Below are 19,815 nucleotides of genomic sequence, written 5' to 3'. Positions count from 1 at the left end.
GAACTGCTGCTCAACCGCCAGATCTGTTACGTCAGCTAACAGACTAGCATCGCGCTGAGCATCACCCAGAGAGAGCAAGGCCAATTATGCTCTCTTGGACTCCCAGCTACGGATGGCTGTAGCATCACCAGGGATCGAACTCACGATCTCCTGATGATAGGGCTAACGCTTAGACGGTTGCGCCACTCGGGAGCCCAGGAACAAAAGGAACTAAAAGCTCCCTCTCAGAAAGCTACTACATAAAATGGTTACGCATACATGGCCTGATGCCTGAAACACTGTTTTACGATAGTTTCGAGATAAGGTTTTGTCCTAAAACATATTTTTTAAAGCCATGCATGCTACACAATGCTACATTCAACATTAAACCACTCTGAATAACTTTCTTTACAGGCAAATAACTGAACTATTCAGAAATTTTGGACAATTTGTGGAATTCCTGTTTAAAAAGCTTCACTGCACATGTGAGTGTCTGTTCACCATTTTCCTTTATTTATTTGCTGTGTTTACTTCTTTCACTCCCTCAGTTTTTATTGGCTGTTGGAGGAATCCTTTCAGATTGAGTTGCTGACCAGTGTACATTATTAGATTATATCCAGAGTCAGGTCAAAAAACTGATATACTGTGACTGGTCTGAAACTCAATTGGGAGGCAAAAAATCTGTACTGATCTGAGTCTGTACTGCTCACACACTGCTCGATTTTTTTCTCTGAACTGACAAATCCAAAAATACGCAAACTACAGCCAAAGACAGAGCCAGACTGAGAACCAGGGGTAAAATCCGGGTAAAAGTCATGTAGTATAAACCCGGCTTCATTTGAAAAGACAGAAACTCTGCATCAGTGTGTGTTTATTTACCTGTAACAGTCAGATTAACTCCAGATGAAGCTGATATCCAGTCACTGCTTGATGTTCTGAATCTGAAGTTATAAACTCCAGAGTCTCTCAGTCTCACATCCCACACTGTCAGATCACAGTCATTCTGCTCTGTTCTTACAGAAACTCGTGCTGAGTATTGAGGATCTTTACTCAGGACTCGTTCTTCTCCATCAGAGCTCTGGAGCTGATACCACTCTCTCTCTCTGACTCTGGAGGAATTAGCTGTTGTATATTTACAGGAGATTTTTACTGCAGATCCAGTAACAGCACAGAGACTCTGAGAGGAGAGAGTTACACTGTGCTGAGCCTGAACTCCTGAAACACACACACACACGTACATGTACACGTACACGTACACACACACACACACACACACACACACACACACATATACACACACACACACACGTACACAAGTTCAGAAGTGAGGGGGAAACTCTTGTGCTCCAACTGACAGAGTGACCACAGTGAGAACTGCTGCTGTCGCTATGATCAACACAACGTGTGAAGTTGGCTGGTGGTGTTAAAAACAACAAAGGAAGTGACCTAATCTTAAAAAACTTAAAAACTGCACAGTTTGTACAATAGCTAGACACTGACAATGAGCATTTCTAGTTTAAATTTACAAAATTTTAAAGAAAAAACATCTCAGTTAAAAACAGTTTTACAGTTTTAGGTCATTTAGTTGGAATTTTGTACAGTTTAGAAGCTGATAAGAGAGAAGATCTAATTTACATATAAAACGCTTAAACAAATGATAAAATGGTGCAGTTATTACTTGGTTCTAGAGCTTCCTACTAAAGACATGTTTTTTTCTTTTTCTAAAGCTAGTTTGCAAGCAGTCCAGTCCAGATGTATTCAGTTCTGGTCCTGGAGGGTCAGTGTCCAGCCTTCTTGCTCAAACACACCTAATAAACCTGGCAGTTATCAGTTAACTACCGAGCTGAACCAGGTGTGCTGGAGCAGGAAACTGATTCATTTGATCTATTTGAAGTTTCTAAAATGTTCTAAATAAAAAAAGACTGTAATTAAAATGACAGGATACACTAAAGGGCTTTTCTATCTTAGACACTTTCAAGTTTACAAAATGAATATAAAATGTAAAAGTTTACCTATCAGTAATATGAGGATCACTGCTGCTGTGATATTCCCTGATGTTCTGGGAGTCATGACAGCATCACCCTTCAAACACTGCTGGTTCTTGAAGGTCTAGAAAATAACAGATTTAGGCAAAATTTAACTGATGAAGTATCAAAGAATTAATCCTAACTAAAATAAACGACCAGACAGAGTCACTCTTTCATCTATGAGAAGTTGATCGTGACTCTGCTCACTCTTACTCGCCCCACACTTAGAGCCTCAGTTGTGATCAAGCCAGCAGAGAGCCGGAAGACGTGTTTGTGCACTTTGCGGCATCACACTTCCCCTTTCAGTTCACAGTCTCTTCCTTTTTATTTTCTTATTCAAGACCACAAAACACTTTCAAGTGTGATTAAAATTTCTTTTATTACTTTTATTATTTTTACCCAAGTTTCTGCCCAAGTTGGTCATGACCAGTTCCACCCACTATTTAAGTCTCCCCCATCATGCCAAGCTGAGAGAGCAAAGTTTAGAACTTGTTTCCTCTAAGTTATGTGAAGCTTTTTTGAAACTGCCACTACGATAACCAATGTCACTGCTCAGTGTATTTGGAGGAGAACTTTACCTCATGTTACTTAACAGACGCCCACAGGGAATGCAAAATTTGCATTTATTGTGTTCACAGTAAATAGTCAACAGAACAATATAACTTGCTATATGTTATCATGATTATCATGGATGAGCTGCATTATGAACTAGAAACGTGAATGGCTGCGCAGCTTAAATAGTTCCCACTTCCTGCTAGGTTGTTGATATGGTATACAAGGCGTTGCTAGTTGGTTGCTAAGGTAGCACAGGTGGATGCTATGGTGTTGCTAGCAGAGCTGTAAGTAACAAATTACATTTACTCTCGTTACTGTAATTGAGTACAGTTTTCCCTGTAACGGTACTTTTTTGAGTAGAATTAAATCATAGTACTTTTACTCTTACTTGAGTTAACTTTTAATGAAATGGTTCTACTTTGCTACTTTCAATTTGCAATTTTCATAACGTTACAGAGTAAAAATAAATGATGATCATATCTGCTAGGAAACCAATACAAACAAAGCGTGGTTAAATTTCAAATATTCACCAATCAAAAAACAGCAGCTCCGGCAGGAAAAACACTACAGAGATGTCCAGTTTAGTGGAGAAGGACAGAGGAGAACTAAACCAGCACACACGAGGAACAGACCTCGTCCAAACGGTCATCTGTATTCATTTAATATGAACAAAAGAAAACAGTGTTATTATCAGTGACCAAACACAAAACCTGCTGAGATCCGCTCTCACAACTCGACTCCAGTCTGAGGCAGCATTAGCTGAGCTAGCTGATCTGAGCTAAATAGGTATCGTGTTTACGAGTTTCTTCTGTCTTTTATAATGATTCTGTTTATTAAACTTGAAATCTGTTGCATATATTTTATTACAGTGTCTGTCAGCTGCTTTAGTTAACAGGTGTCGCCCACAGACTACAGTTCACCCGTTTATACAGCCTAGTTTAGCTGCTGTTTTGGAGATAAACGGTCATGAACGGCTGTGAGACAAGAAATCTAGTAAAATACAGGATCTTCATCAACTCTGCACAGTGATTCTGGTCTGATCTGATCCCTCCCCACCTCCCCTCCCTCTCTCTTCCTCTTTCTGTTCCTCTCTCTCTCTCTCTCTCTCTCTCTTCCTCTTTCTCTCCGTCTGTGTCTCTCTCTCTCTCTCTCTTCCTCTTCTTCTTTTCCCTCTCTCTCTCTTCTCGCTGTCTCGTTCTTCCTCTGTCTCTGTCTTTCTTTCTCTCTCTGTCTCTCTCTCTGTCTCTTTCTTCCTCTCTCTCTCTCTCTCTCTCTCTCTCTCTTCTCTCTCTGTCTTTCTTCCTCTCTCCCTCTCTCACACCTTGGTGTTTGTCTTTAACTGATTAATGCAGTAATAATGTCTGATTCTATATGAAGTGAACAGCATGATTAGTGAAATATATTACAGAAAAATCAAAGCTGGGAAAGTTGCTGACGTTGCTGCTGATTTTAATGGTAGAAATGTTCTGAACAGATATCAGTGAAAATATACAGTTTGAAGGCTGTGAATGTGTTTACTGTCTGTAGAGGTTCACACCTATTAACCCAGGCTAGAGTCCAGGGGGCTTATGGGCAGCTGGACTCTCACTAAAATTCCATTATTAATTAAGCAATCTACCCATAATTTTCTCACTCAGTTTTTTTCTTAAATAAAGTTAATTAAACAGTAATATTCTCTGCACAGCCTTTCAGGAATTCTAAAATACATTATTGGGAACAGACAAACTAGGAAGTCTTATATAATCATCTATTCATGAAATGCATGCAGTTATAATGTAAACCTTGTTCCTTCTACAGCTCACAGAAAGGTGTGTAGATGTGCTCTAGCAGAGCGAACTGTGATCAGTCTCAGCTCTCAGAACTTTAGCTTCAGTGTTTTTCTGTACAGATTATTTCCAGTGACGTAGCCGAGTCAGCTCAGAAATATGTTCAGGTTGTGAAGCGACTCGGCGAGTAACTCGGTACTTAAGTAGTATTTTAATTAACTACTCGTTTACTCTTACTTGACAAATTTTATTTACTAATACTTTTACTTGTGCTTGAGTAAATTATCACTACAGTAACAGTACTTGTACTTGAGTAGGGATTTTCAGTACCCTTTACACCCCTGGTTGCTAGGGGTTTAGTATTGTTTCGCAGGTGTTTGCTAGGTGATTGCTATGGTATCACAGGTAGTCGCTAAGGTGTTACTAGGTGTTTGCCGTGGTATCTAAGTGGTTGCTATGGTGTTGCTAGGCGGTTGCTATGGTATCCCAGGTGGTTGCTAGGGGACTGCTAGGTGGTTGTTATGGTATCCCAGGCAGTTGCTAAGGTGTTGCTAGGCGGTTGCTATGATATCCCATGCGGCTGCTAAATTGGTGCTAGGCAGTTGCCATGGTGTATGGATGGAAAAAAAAGACCCACAGATGAGTGCGGGTTATTCACATAAATGCTTCATTCCTAACAAATTACTGCAATCATGCAATTAAAATTCTCTTGTGATATAAGACCATGATTGAAGTTGGTGTTTTACTCTGGTCTACAGGACTCTGTTCATTTGTGTTTATCACAATACAACCTCACTTCACATTTCTTTAGCAGTGCTGCAGCTGTGATTCGCATAAATTAAATTGTTCTTCTTGAATTTTTTTCATGAAAATCCATGATGTGACCTGATAGGCCCTAGATGAGTTAATGTGGTATGACCCAAATGTATACTTATAGGGAAATTTTTCAGATTTTCAGCTTAGTTCAGACATTGAGATATAAACAGAGTCAGTGTGGATTGATGTGAAATGGTTTCTTGTACAGGAACTTACCAACTCGGATTTCTTCACAGTTGTGTTGACAGGAAGCAAGTGTTACAATGTCTACAACACAAACGCAGCTATTCTATTTAACATCATAAAGACCAGTGAACACACACTTGTTCTGAGTAGCTGAATGCTTGAATGACAAATGACATCATAAATTCAGTAATTACTGAATGAATCATTACTGAATATAAATTTTACCTTCTGTCACTTTGGTGAGGTTGTGATAAGTGTTATATTATGATTTGCTTTACAACACTTTTACCACCCTCTTTACCCAAAACCACACTCTGAAAAATTATATATATATATATATATATATATATATATATATATATATATATATATATATATATATATATATATATATATACACACACACACACACCATTTTTAACACATTACATCATTATTTCACACTATTTGTTTACTTGACTTTTTCAGTGCAGTCATCCTTCAGAGTGTGGATTCAGAAAAAGAGGGAGGGAAATGGAACTGTTAGTGATATTCAGATATACAAATGGATTCACAACTGGATGAGACAATGACTCTAAAGCAAAAATATGTATAACCGATAATACAGGGAATTTATCCAACTAACAAACACTCTCACATCTCCATTTAAATGAAAAAGAGCACAAACTAACAATGTCACATCACTTATAACTCAATATTCTCTCATAGTCTCTGCACACTAAAAATGCTATAATATCGGGGGTGAGAATCACCAAAAGTGTGTTCAGGGAGCTTCTGTGAGCTTCAGCACACACACTGCTGATGATGTTATTACACCTACAATCATTTTAAAGACTTTAAGGTTCTACAGTTACTAGATTCTCTCTTCATGTTCCACAGACCTCTGACAGCTTAAGCAGCTGATGATCATCTCAGACCTACAGCCAGATCCAAAACCATAAACCCCCAATATAAACAACTCAACACTCACCATGAGCTCAGTGGACTGGACTTGCAGAGAAGAAGATGCAGGAGCTCTGGATCCTGGAGAAAAGCTGAGAGAGATGGACGTTCTGTTCTACATCTGTGGAGCAGCAGTCAACACAGCATCCACATCAAGCAGGAAAAGCTGAGGAGACACTTTGATACAGCATGTTATTTCAGTCCTGATAGAAAGCTGACTGTTTCTCACTGTTGATTTATTAAAGTCAACCAGAAATGGAAATACATTTTTAATCTAGGTAATTCGTGTCCTTGGTCATTTTAAACACAACCCATTGTGTCACATCAAAAGACAAAATTTCTGTATCTCCGTAATCTTTGATCTAAGTGTAGTGATCTCTTCTCACCTCTACATGCTGTCTGTTGCTTGGCTGCATCATCGTGTTCTGGAGGCAGTACTAATTATACTTACCAATTACATCTTAGCATGTTTTCCCCTCCCACCACACTGACCAATCAGTCATCAGCTCCACTCCCAGCTCTCTCACTTTCAGTTTTTAGACCCTTTGTAAAAGATTCACTACACAATACAGGATAATAGGTACGATTTGATTTGGTCTACCCGACAACTGCAAAGGGTCTCCTGATATCAGGGTGATTTTAAACGATAATCTTCCCAGATTATCCTGTGGTATGGTGTGTCTATAATCCCATCTTTATTCTTCCGGTTTGCTCCCAGTGCAGTCTGGGCTGCCCTGATTGTGAATCGTAAATATTAAACGTTCAATATTGACGACTCAGTATCCTGTAGTGTGGGGTGGACACTGATTCTCTGGTGTGAAACGCCGTGTTAACGTCATGCCTGAAAGACCATCAACCAATGAGAGATGAGCTGAACTGAATTTGTCAGTGTGTACGGAAGAAGTTATAAGCATAGTAGCTAAATGAAAACTATTCACCTCATGTGTGTAAGTATATATGTGTGTATGTACATATGCAAGCATGTATTCAACTCATGTGTATATGTATATATGCATGTCCGTATTTATGTATTTATGTATGAATTCATGTCAATTTAGCATTGCAGTATGTATAATAGGGGTGGGGGGGATCAATTCTTAGATGGATCGTGATGCGGACGTGGATGATTCTGAATCGATTCACAAATGTCAAAAATCGATTTTCTAAATTTTAATTGATAATGTAATGTTGGCGGAACACAAAAGGCAGAACTTGGAGGTGTGGAAGTGTAGCGTCCGGACACTCTGTGACATGCACATAACAAAAACACAACTGGATGAGCAAGAAATCCGACTGGCACCCTCTACATTAAAAGCTAGGTTAGGTCAGTCGACAACCCAAATGTTATGAAGAGCCATTTTGTTGTGCCACAACATTTTATGTCTTTTTAACCACCTTGGCTGTATATATGTCTCAGTATGTGCTAATGTCCTAGTACAGGGTAAAAAATATAAGCGAAAATGCAGACTTACTTCGCTCTGCTTTAAGCTTTAGGTCAGCTATAGCTGCTTTCCTCACATCTCCGGCAAGAAACTTCCTCAAACGTAGATCAGTTTCTTGTAAAATATAATACATATACATAACACCACGATGGATTTTTTTTTTACCTCAGAGAAGAGAAAGCTAACCGATAAGCTAACTTTCTACACAGACCAATATCCATCGCGGAATGGAAATGAGTTGTGTGTTCCATGCGGTTTTGTATACGCAGAATTACAACGTCATTAGTGATACTTAAATATTGTTTTCAGATATGATTTTTTGCTAGAATAAAGTTTAGATGCTCTTGTAAGGTGCAAGCTTATGTGTTTTGAATTTCGCCTGAGCAATTGCCGGAGAGAGAGAGAGGAATTGCGCAATGCGCGCAAGTGGCCGATATTGGGAGACGGCCGATGTTAGGGGTAGCTACGTTAGCTAACCAGCTGACAAGCCGACTAGTTTAACCTCACTTCATACAGAGTGAACGAACAAGAGAGAGAAATAATGTTATTAACAGCCTTTATAGTCTTTGTTTTTAGATCTGTCTTCAGTATTTGGAAAGAATGACACCAGTATTTGATACATATGTATGACTCTAATTTCGTTTGCAAAGGCATTTTAGGGGCTCCGTAAAAAACTAAACTAACCTAAACTATTGGATTTTTTATTTATTTATTTATTTATTTATAATTTACATAAATAAATTTAGTGTCTGAAAAAAATTATTATGTGATTTCTGTTCTGTTTTTTGAGCAGCAAAACTGTTCGCTATAAAAATAATCCACAGTAAAATAAATACATAAGAAAAATTACGTTTCTAAAAGTGCATTCTGAACACGTGGTGCAGCAGCAGTGCATCATGGGAGGCTGTAACAGTATATATACAGGTGTATATATACGGAGATTCACTTATTTAGGCTGATATTTCGTCAGGTAAGATCTGCGCTGCTGCTCTCTGTGACTAACTGACCTTCACTTTAGGTCTGTGTGGGTTCTCTGAACAGTATGAGTGCAGAACCGAGCTGTGTTCTTCAGCAGAACAGTGAGGATGGTTCTCTGAACAGTATGAGTGCAGAACCGAGCTGTGTTCTTCAGCAGAACAGTGAGGATGGTTCTCTGAACAGTGTGGGTGCAGAACCGAGCTGTGTTCTTCAGCAGAACAGTGAGGACGGTTCTCTGAACAGTGTGAGTGCAGAACCGAGCTGTGTTCTTCAGCAGAACAGTAAGGACGGTTCTCTGAACAGTGTGAGTGCAGAACCGAGCTGTGTTCTTCAGCAGAACAGTGAGGATGGTTCTCTGAGAGGTCCGTTTCTCAGCTCAGTGAAGGAGAGAGTTAAACTGCTGTGAGTCTCCTTATTCTCCGCTCCTCCTCAGCGCTTCTCCAAACGGAGCTTCATCTCTGATTCTGTGGGAAATTAAACCGTCACTGAATCACACTCAGGAGAGCGCGCGCACAGATTAAGCCCTTTAGAGCGCGCGCCGTCACCCTAATTTTCCCGCGTTTCTCTTCAGCTTTACAAACCGCCCCAAAATGACGAGAAGAAAAAGCGCCGAGCTGAAGCTGCTTCTGATTCTCCAGCCTCTTATTCCAGTTTTCCGTTCCACCTTAAATGCTGCAGCAGTCACATTCTGGTGCCTCAGGCGCCATTTAAGGTGGAACGGAAGCCAGGCTGTAACTGCAGGTCATTTAAGGCGGAACATAAAATTCAAATACGAATTAAAGCCTCGTAAGAAGAGTGAAGTGTTTTGGCGGGAATACAGATGTTTACTTTACCCATCAGAGCAGCTCTGGAGAACCACATTCCCTGAAAAATGACCCTGAATTTTATTATAATTTCTGTAATGTTCTATTTTTTCCCCACAGTTTTATATCTGTGTTTGAGAGTAACAGTTTACTACTGATCAGTTCCTGTAAAATAATGACAGATTTACACTTTATAAAGTTATTTATTTTAGATTTAGAAATCTTAGATTTAGATTTATTGATTTAATACAGCTGGTGGGCGTAATAATTAATAAACTGAACAGAAACTAATATTTAACACCTTTATTGATGCTTTTCAATGTATTTTCACGTTTATTTCAAAGATTAATTCATTTTAGATTGAATTCATTGCCAAACGAAGCTGTTAAACTTCCTGAACTGTTCTCACATCAAGTCAGTTTAGAAATAAGATAAATGCTTCTGTAAAAGGACTTTTTTGTAAATAATTTCATATTCTTACAATAAATGTTAATAGTGAATCTCACCATGACTTCATTTTACCAAACTTTGAAACAAATTAATACAAGTTGCTGATATTTTACAGGCTTTATTTTTGAATATAGTGATTTTGTGTATAATACTTATTTTACTAATATTTTAAATGTTTTTGTTCACTTTAATCAGCAAAAATCTATCAAACCCATTGATTGTCCTAATGAAGTTAAACCAGCGCAGACTTGGATATAAATCCTTTATACGAAAAACACTTTTAAAAACTAGTTTTATTTAAAATTTAAGTTATTTGTTTAAAAGTTTAAATCTATTGATTTCTGATCTCTTCCTTCAAACCCAGTTTAACACATGGGTACATTTCCTTTACACATTGAGCTCACTTTATCTTTTTAAATGTTATGTTACACTTGTTGTTGTAAACAGGCAAGTAATACTGACTATTAACGGAGATCAGAAAATCTGCTTTCATGGTAATTCACTGTCTGACAGGCAGATACATGTCTTTGTGGTACTTTTAGCGTGTGGTCATAGCGCCCAAGGGGAGGTGCTAGGGAAGCCAGGACACTAGGAGTTCCAGTTTAACGGCCACGCCTTTTATTAGTTCTCTGAACCCACCAAATACGTGCACTATTTACAAGTGATGAGAGTAAAACGAAAGAGAAAAAAAAGCAAACAAAAAACTGAAATATATTTACACAATAAATGAGGCTCAATGCAGCCTTAATACAAGTTATTTATCCCCACGACTTAGGGCTTGACGGCAATAACTTCTGGCTTTAGTCTATAGATTTTGTCCTCTCACAACAGCTGCTGTTGTTGTTGTTTGTCTGTCTGTAGGACACTTAAGGAGGACTTGGTTCGCTCAGTCCACCTCTTTTCAGCTTCGAGCAAGCCCTCCCCCTGCTAAGTTAAGCTCTGTCGCTTTTATGCATTCTTCTTCCCGCCAAACGTGATCGGACTGTTCCACCCAGCGGTGATAATCTCCTTACTCGTTTGCCAGTTCGTATTGAGAGCTGCGGAAAACCAAACCGCTCCCCCCTGGCGGAAAACGGGTGGTTTCTACTCCCCCCTCATAGGACGGTGCTCAGCGCGCGCGTGTCCTTTTGAATTTCTTCCCCCGGGGTCTGAAGGTAAGTATACGTTTTTGTTTTTTTTTTTTATCGTCCTCTTTTGTTTTCCTTCTTAGGTTTCTTTGTGTACCAAGTTAGATGTTTGAGTTTTGTCATTTCACGCGTTTTAAAAGTGTAAGTTTATGCCGCCCGCTCCGATATGTACACTCTTCACGGAGACATTTAACGAATAATCACGTCCTCTCGTCATACATCGTCATCTCAAGTCAGTTGTCAGTTCTCTTTTCCTATGAGGAGGTGTAGCCTTGCAGAACTTGTCTGGTGATGGTGACTCGGTCGTAGTCATCATCAGTCTTACATTCTACAAGGCTGTTATTGTAAATGGTGTTTAATACTCTCTTTAATCTAGAATAAAACTCCCTCTTTGTCCTCATTTCAATGAGGTGTTCTCTCTGAAATAACGTTCTTGAGTAGTAAATTCCACTGATTTCATGGGTCTTAATGTACTACAGTTTGTGTGAATGGACAGATGTTGGTAGGAAAATTATTGACATGAAATCGTTGCCATTAACTTGTGCATAGGTTTGAGTTTGATTACTGTTTAAAACTGTTGAATTCCTATATCAAGAATGAGAACATTTAACTTTCAAACCTACAGGAATTTGTTCCTGATTGCTTAATGTTCTTGAAAGAGGTGATGCAACGCAGTGGTAAACATGCCCCTGTCCCAACTTAAATGTGTTGCTGGCATAAAATCAACATGGGCATGTATTTTTTATGAAAACAATACAATTTTTCACTTTTAACATTCAGTATGTCTCTGTGCTGTTTTCAGTTAAATATAGGGTTTAAATAATCTGCACATCATTAAATTCTGTTTTGATTTGCATCTTGCAAAGCATCCCAACCTTTTTGGAAATGGGTTTGGGGCAGGGGGGTGTTAATTGTTGGTTGCTTTGAGTTCTGGATATTAAACTATTTAGGCTATTCAAGTCATTATCTTCTGTGAGTAGATTTTACTGGTATTGATGCATGAAAGCCATTTAATGGGTTGTTACCAACAAACTCTGTATTGGCCAATAATTGCAAGTGCAACAAGCCATGTGGTAACTCAAAATTGCTGACAGAAGGTGAAACTCCATCTGCCTCAGGGATTTCTTTAAAATCTTCGAGGGCCACCTGTCCATCCAGCAGTATGTCCCAAAAAAAACCTCAAACCCTGGGGTGTGAAAGTGGGTGAGAGCTAGGTTCTTCCTGGCCTGGTCTTGCTGACATCTGTGCCTGGCTGGGCTGACCAGAGGATGAAGTGCAAGTCAGTGTTCAGAGAGGTGAACTAGCTTGGTAGGATCCCATATTTTCCTCTGGCTTCTGCTGTCTTTGAGATTGTCTGTCTCTGTCTGTTCTGAGGTTTTTCTTTTTTGTTTTTCCTGTAAATTTAACTGCAGTTATGTTTCTAGTTTGTGTCCTCCTAGTATACAAATGGGTGCCAAATGTAATACCTGACAATTATCCCACTACACTATACCTATTTACACCTTGTAGTTGGTTTAGCTGCATATTATTTGCTAGAATATATGGAGTGTTTACCTGAACTATAAACTTTAAATCCTTTCTTAAGTCTATTCAGTATGCACATGCCAAACCTCTCCTTGGATCGTATCAGGACGGTGGTTTCCTCTTATATGGCAAATTTGGCTCTCTGTAGTCCTTTTGAGTCATGTCTCATTGAAGATCAATGCCTTGATGTCCTCACGGTTTCAGTGCAGCGGTCTGTTGTTCCACTTGAGTTTGACATGGACCACAATTTTTACAATGTGGTTACAATTTCTCTTTCTGTCTGCATCATGGATTGGCTTCAGAAGAACCTGAACGATATGAGGTTGGAGTTTACAAGGTAGTTCAGTTTTGTCCTCTCTACACCGAACTCTATATACAACCCTGTTTTCAGTAAAATTTGTGACACTGCAAAATTGAAGTAAGAATTGAAGTGTTTAGATTGAGAACTTTTGTTTGAAAATTGAAAGCCTATTTTGAATTTGCTGCTGGCAACATGTTTCAGAAACATGTTTCAAAAAAGGCTCAGGAAATCTTCCAAAAAACCCTTGTCTGTTCACATCCGTGAAGGCACCTTTAATGCTGAACAATATGTACTGGTTTTTGGAGCAACATATGCTGCCATCCAGATGACATCTCTTTCAGAGAAGACCTTCCTTATTTCAGCAAGACGGTGCCAAACCACCTGCTTCTCATGTTATAACAGCATGGCCTTATAGTAAAGGTCCCAGTGCTAACAGGTGACAGTCCAGGCCTGTCTGCAGTCCTGGACTGTCACCTGTTAAACATGTGGTGCATTATGAAATATATAACAACAGACACCCCAAAATGTTGGAGCTGAATTCTTATACTTAGTAAGAATGGGAAAACATTCCACTTTAAAAACTACATGAATTGGTCTCCTCAATTACCAAACTCTGAGTGTTAAGAGGTGATGCAACCCAGTGGTAAACATGCCCCTGTCCAAACTTTTGTGAAATATGTTGCTGGCATCAAATTCAAAACTTCAAAAACAATTTCTGAATATCAACACTGTTGTCTATTTTCAATTAAATATAGGGTTTAAATAATATGCACATCATTCAGTTCTGTTTTTATTTACATCTTGCACAGCGACCCAACTTCTTTGGAAACAGGGTTGAACAGGTCGAAGGCTGTGGCTTCAGAACATGCCAAGTCCTCAAACCACGCCCCATGCGCGCAATAAACACTGCCCCAGAACAAGTCAGAAGCATGCATTTGCCGTAAGTCCTGCACCTTCGACCAATCAAACTTGTATTTGCCGGAAATCCCACAACTGACGTGAATTTTTATTTATTAATTTTTTTTTTTTGTTAGGACATGAACCGATCGATGGCGACACAATTGTTGTGGAAAAACATGTGGAAGAGATTTTAGTACTGGACAGTGAAGATGAGAATCAACTTCAGGTTAACTTCAATCCTGTAACAAGTCCTTTGAGTAAGTAAAATTTAAATGTTTTTTATACTTTTCTACATCTGTCTACAAAGTCCTAATTGTATGTTTCAGCTTTATCAACCAACTTCTCCACGTAAGTGTCTTTAATTCAAGATAATTATTGTTACTTTATTTTTAGTTTATTTATATTTATTAATTTATTAGGACTGAAATGGATCAAGACGATGGTGCAAATTTCTACACTGATCCAAGAAAAAGACCTTTGAGTAAGTAAATTAAGTGTTTTTATATTGTACTTTTATTCCCCCCCCCCACCATCCTAATTCTGTTTTGTTCATCTTCAGATTTCAGTCACGCCTCCCACCAGGAACCATTTTGGCAGGAAGAAGTCAATGTCTATGATTTCCTGTATCTGTCACGGGCGTCGATGTGTCACTACGAAAATTGAAACACGTGACGGCACACAGATCAAGGCAAGACGCTTGTTCTGCTTTGTTCATGTTTAAAGAGCGCGTAAATCTGTTTATTAATCATTGTAATAGTCAGAAACGCCCTGGCAGTGATCTTTTTAACGATGATACTAAGAAGCCTAACATCACTCCTTTTTCAAGCACCCCAAATCAGTTAGTGTCTGTACTGGATCATAAATCGTCAAGATTACAAAATACTCATCAAACACAATACGTACACAACTGTGAATCCAGTTTCATTAGATGCAGTGAATCAACTTAATGAAAGTTTGTCTAACTCATGAACACAGCTCAGACTTTGAATCTGTAGCATCTCCTAATAATACCTTAGAAATCACACCAGAAACTCTGCATGATGCTCTATCAGCTAAACCAAAGTCTGTCAAGGTTACCAAGGTGAACAAGGACCATCTATTCAGTTGAACCCTTTTCTAATAGATGCGGTGAACCAACTTGATAAACGACGAACACAACTCTAATTTTGAGTCTGTACCAACGCCTCACAGCCTAGAAAATGTGCCATCTCAGGATTTTTTCTTTGAACTAAACCAAAGTCTTTTGAGATTAAACGATAATCTGGTAAATTTAAGTCAGGACTCATCAACCAGTCCTGTTCATGATGAGCATAACTCTGTTAAGGCTGATAATGAAACCAGTAATCCCCCAGCACCTAATGCTGAAAGAGGCTAAACTGAATGACTTTTCTCCTCAATTATCTAACGTTGAAAAAGGCTGAACGGAATGACTTTCTCCTCCTTTGTGACAGTGGAAATGAGCAAATGGGAAATAGTATAGATCCAAATATCATAGTCTGGACAGGTTCAACACCACAGAAGTTAGAAGGCGGGTAAACTTTTCCTCACTAGGTAATGTTGATAGTTTTGCTGAATTTTACAATTATGTTCTTCAGACCAAATGTTGGATGTGGCTGATGATGAAGTAGGACCGAGTGATGTACATGTTGAAATTCAAGGTGATTCACTTAATATTTCATCGCGTGTTTAGGTAGACAGTGGGATAATCAGGTTTAGTTCTTTTGTCGTTGCTTAAAAATGTTATTTGAAATTTTCAAGTACTTTCAGATGAAACTTTGCAACTAGGGATTTGAATTGTGCGCCCTGCAAGGGGGAGGACAGCTAAAGCTATGACACATCTTCAACTCTGAATTTGTTCAGAAAAAGATGAAACATTTGATAAACATTTTTCAAGTAGAACAAATTGCAAGGCAACTGAACATGTGCTGAACTGCAACTGCAAAGTTGTAACCACAGGGATGAGGAGAGGGCTCTGACGGGTAGCTGTTGTAGCGTGGGGATGATGAAAGCCCTTGAAGGGCTGCAGAGTGATGGTGTTTGAAATCTGGCACCTTCCTAACCAGTCAGATGAGTTGTTTGCAGATTACATCAAAATGTTTCTGAAGACAAAACAGGAGAGCGCAGGGTTCCCCTCCTGGGTAGCTTTTGAGTCTAGTAAAAAATAGTATGTTCAAAAGTATGAGGAGAATGAGGGGATCAAGCTGGATGAATCTCGCATAGTTGTTAAACCTGCCAAGAGATCTGTGGCTAAACTAGCTTTGAATTCTTTGTGGGGTAAGATGTGTCAGACCTGACAGGTCCGACCCTAGCGAGTTTTTACAGTCCATGTTCTCAGATATGTATGATGTAAATCATTTCTCTTTTCTGAAAGATGAGGTGGTGATGGTGCAGTGGCGGTACACGGACGATAGGTGTCTCAAACCAGGTAAAGCTAATGGTTTTTATCAGCATCTTCACTACAGCCTATGCTAGACTTGAACTGTACAACCTGATAGCTGGACTGTAACAGCAGTGCTTGTACACAGATACTGACAGCGTCGTTTTCAAAAGTGAAAGGTGACGATGCCACTGGGTGATTATTTAGGCGGCCTTACAAGCGAACTGGACACGGATGATCAAATAGTAGAATTTGTCAGCGGAGGTCCAAAAACCTACGGTTATCACACTCTTGAAGGTAAGACTGCGATGAAAGTCAAGGGTATTACTTTAAACTACACTAACGCTGAAATTTTGAACTTGAAATCCTTGACAGACCTGGTTGACGAATGTGTGAAACCCTAATCAGACTAGAGAAATAATGACCGCCCACAATCAAATTGTCAGAGATAAGAGGCTTTCACTTGAAAAACAAAGCACAGATGAAGATTCAGAGTTGTGTACAATAAACGTGTTCTATTACCAGATTTTACAAACTTACCTTACGGTTAGTGATTCATTTTTAAAATGGTTGTGCCTAAAGGGTTTGATATGAGGCTTCAAATGCCATTTTCTTGTATTGTCTGTGGACCTAGCAATAGTGGAAATCTTATCAGATTGTTATTGGAAAATTGTGTGTGTTCCATGTCAAAAATCCCAGAACAAATTGTATGGTGTTATAGGTGCTGGCAGCCTCTCTACGATGAGCTGTTGAACAAAAGAAACATCCCCTTTGTTCAAGGAATACCCGACTCTGTGATGAACTTTTTCCTCCCCACAAAACAAACTTATTGGTGATTGATGATTTGATGGAAACCGCCAGCAAGAATGAGGAAGTGGAAAAAGTCTTTACAAAATATACTCAACATCGAAACCTGAGTCATCTATTTGGTTCAACATCTGTTTTTCCAAGGGAGAAGTAGCAGAACCATCAATTTAAACACCAACTACATGGTACTGTTTAAAAATCCGAGAGAAAAATTACAGATCAGCATACTGACACATCAAATGTACCCAGGCAACAAGCTACCGCTAGACTGTTTGGATATTTATTTGTAGACTTGAAAGCAACGACGCCAGAAGAATTTAATCTCGGGTCAGGACTGTTTTCCTGGGAGAATCCTGCGGAGTATGTGCCAAAGAAAAAAGCTTTAAAATACTGAAAAAGACAATGTCTGTTCAACTACAGGCTTCAGGCTTTGAGCTCTGTCAGGCTTCACCGGGAGACAAAATGGTTATGTAAAGCTCCCACCGATCTCATACTAGCCATCTGTGAAATAGCCCTAAATCTACTGAGAGGAAACATTCCCTTAACGGCGCAACAATATTGTCAATTGAAAAGAGGGAAAATAATTCAACCTTTTGTCAATAAAAGAACGACTGTAGAGTCTAAAAGAAAAACCATTAATCAGACTGGAGGATTTCTTCTGCCTTTACTGAGTGTAGCGGTTCCCTTCAGCAGCACCAACTCGATAAGCTTAAACCATGATGAGTGGTAAAGAAAACTTTAGAAAGATGGTGGAAAATGATTTAGATGAAATGATGTGCCATATTTTGACCAGATCTGTCTTGATTCCTTATGAAAAGGCAAACTTTATGCATCAGCCCTGCAAAGATTTTTAAACATAGTCAAACAAGGAGATGAGAAAACAGCTCCAACCTATCCCTGTCTGTTGAATCTGAAAATAAGACGGTGACCGGGGTGACTGACGATGTTTAAAATGAAAAGGGTTTTTATTGTACACTCTGCTGAAAGCGTCATCGACCATTCCAAAAATTAGTGTTTTAGGAAGTGGGCCGAGGAACGGGTTCTCTTGGGTGTATATATGGTTGCCCGCCAGTAGACTGAAGGTCTTCATACGTACTCTTTAGATCTTGTATTTAGCGGTGGCATTGAGTAGCGCCTGGGCATGACCCAACTTTACAGCCGGAGACACGGTTACTTTTTTCATGAACAGAGATGCTGTGAGTAATTAAGGAATGTAATCCCTGGCTCCTTCTTTTATTAGACAAAACTCATCTTTACTTCAAACCATTTTAATTTTCAAATCAACTCCCTTCAGTAAAAGTTTATCCTAAAAAAAATATCTGCGTGAATGTGCCCCATCAAGTCAAGGGTTTTGCTGTCTGTGCTGAAAAGGGCCCTGGACTTGAATCCGCTGTTACGGCCTTGAGGATCTGTCGTATCCATGTGACCAGCCGGGTCTTTGTAAAGCAATCAGGCTGAAAATTGCGTTTCTAAAGATTTCTGACTGAGATGTTTTCCGAGTGTAACATCTACTTGTGAAAACAGAGATGCTATAGGATAGTTTAGCGACCTTAGCGTCATTAGCATCATTAGCTTTGTTGGGTCTGTCAGGGTTTGTGATTTTACACCTTGCATGTAAAAAGGTGTTGTTCAAGTCTAGGTAATCTTCACCGTTGCTGGCCACATAAAACTCCAATGGACCACTGTCAGACTGTGCAGACAGGCCATGGCGTTATAAAATGTTCAGCCTTCTTTGTTTGTTAGAGGGGGTGGAAGAAGAAGAATGTTTGTCTCTTCGTTTGTTCTTTTTTACTCTGACCTTTGGTGATCTTACATTTTTATTTGAAAATACAATCCGCCTCCCAGGAGGCCACCTAGTGTTCTTGTAGGCAATCGCCGCGAGTGCCGACCCATGCTGCTCCGCATTTGAGTCTTGGTGTTACTCACCACATCACTTACGAGACCTTTTGCCGCTGTTTTTAAATGAGGTTTTATGATAGATATACCTCTTTTAATAATAGGAACCGCCATCCTAAAAAGTGATTTGAAGAATCTACCGAATCCCGCTCCATACATGGTCCATTGCCGGCCTTTATAGTAGTCTACATAGAGCTGAGGGTCAGTGTACCTTGCCCCAATCATTTTTTAAACATGAAAAGAATGTTTTGCGGGTCTAAAGTGAAGTTTGATGACAAATGTTCCATAGAGAAAAGGAATATGCTTATCCTGGTCGGATTAGACTTCGATGACTGTATCGCTAATAAGACTCTTACTCACAGGTACGTAGTGCAGCTTGCCGTAGGTTAATGTGACGATTTTGTTATTCTCACCAGTTATATGTACGCATCTCAACAAAGGCACAAAACTGTCCCCAATGCTTTGATAATGAATGATATCCGTGTACACAAACATGGTGTAAAATCCTGCATGAATGTCAGTTGGATAGGGAGCCTCAGGTTCATGACGTGTGAGTTCTTTGTTTTGTTCCAGACAGAGCATACATGATAAATTTCCCTGAGGACCCAGTGAATAAGGTTTGTCGGTTTCCATACAGATTTTGTTGATCTTAATATTATAACCAATTTTTATTTGAGTAGCTAAATTTGTTACAACTTTATTCATTTCCTGAACGAGTTGTTCTGCACTGTCGTAATACCCTTGACTGATTTGACAGGTGTAAAATTCTTTTTTTTCCATTGCTGTAATGAGCGAAAAACAGGCTTTCCCACTCCGTCAACGAGTACCAAGTATGGGGATATTGCACTTCTGAGTTAACCTCCCAGTCACCCATCAACTCAATGGGTTTCGCTAATTTTGTAGTGTAACAATCTTATTATGGGAATAAATGCTTTTGGA

General features: G+C 39.2%; 1 protein-coding gene across 1 annotated transcript in view; it reads right to left on the bottom strand.

Moving 5' to 3' along the window:
- The window catches only part of LOC118804556 (sialic acid-binding Ig-like lectin 12), a 92,329-nt gene that overhangs the window by 8,041 nt on the left and 64,473 nt on the right, over positions 1 to 19,815 (bottom strand). Inside the window, exon 2 of the mRNA XM_036565055.1 lies at positions 859 to 1,194. Coding sequence (XP_036420948.1) covers positions 859 to 1,194 — 336 coding nt within the window. The remainder of the gene's footprint in view (positions 1 to 858; positions 1,195 to 19,815) is intronic.

Source organism: Colossoma macropomum, unplaced genomic scaffold (genome assembly GCF_904425465.1).
Source record: "Colossoma macropomum unplaced genomic scaffold, Colossoma_macropomum, whole genome shotgun sequence".
Classification (NCBI taxonomy): domain Eukaryota; kingdom Metazoa; phylum Chordata; class Actinopteri; order Characiformes; family Serrasalmidae; genus Colossoma; species Colossoma macropomum.
The sequence above is the reverse complement of the archived record's forward strand: the minus strand, read 5'-3'. Positions and strand labels throughout refer to the sequence as shown.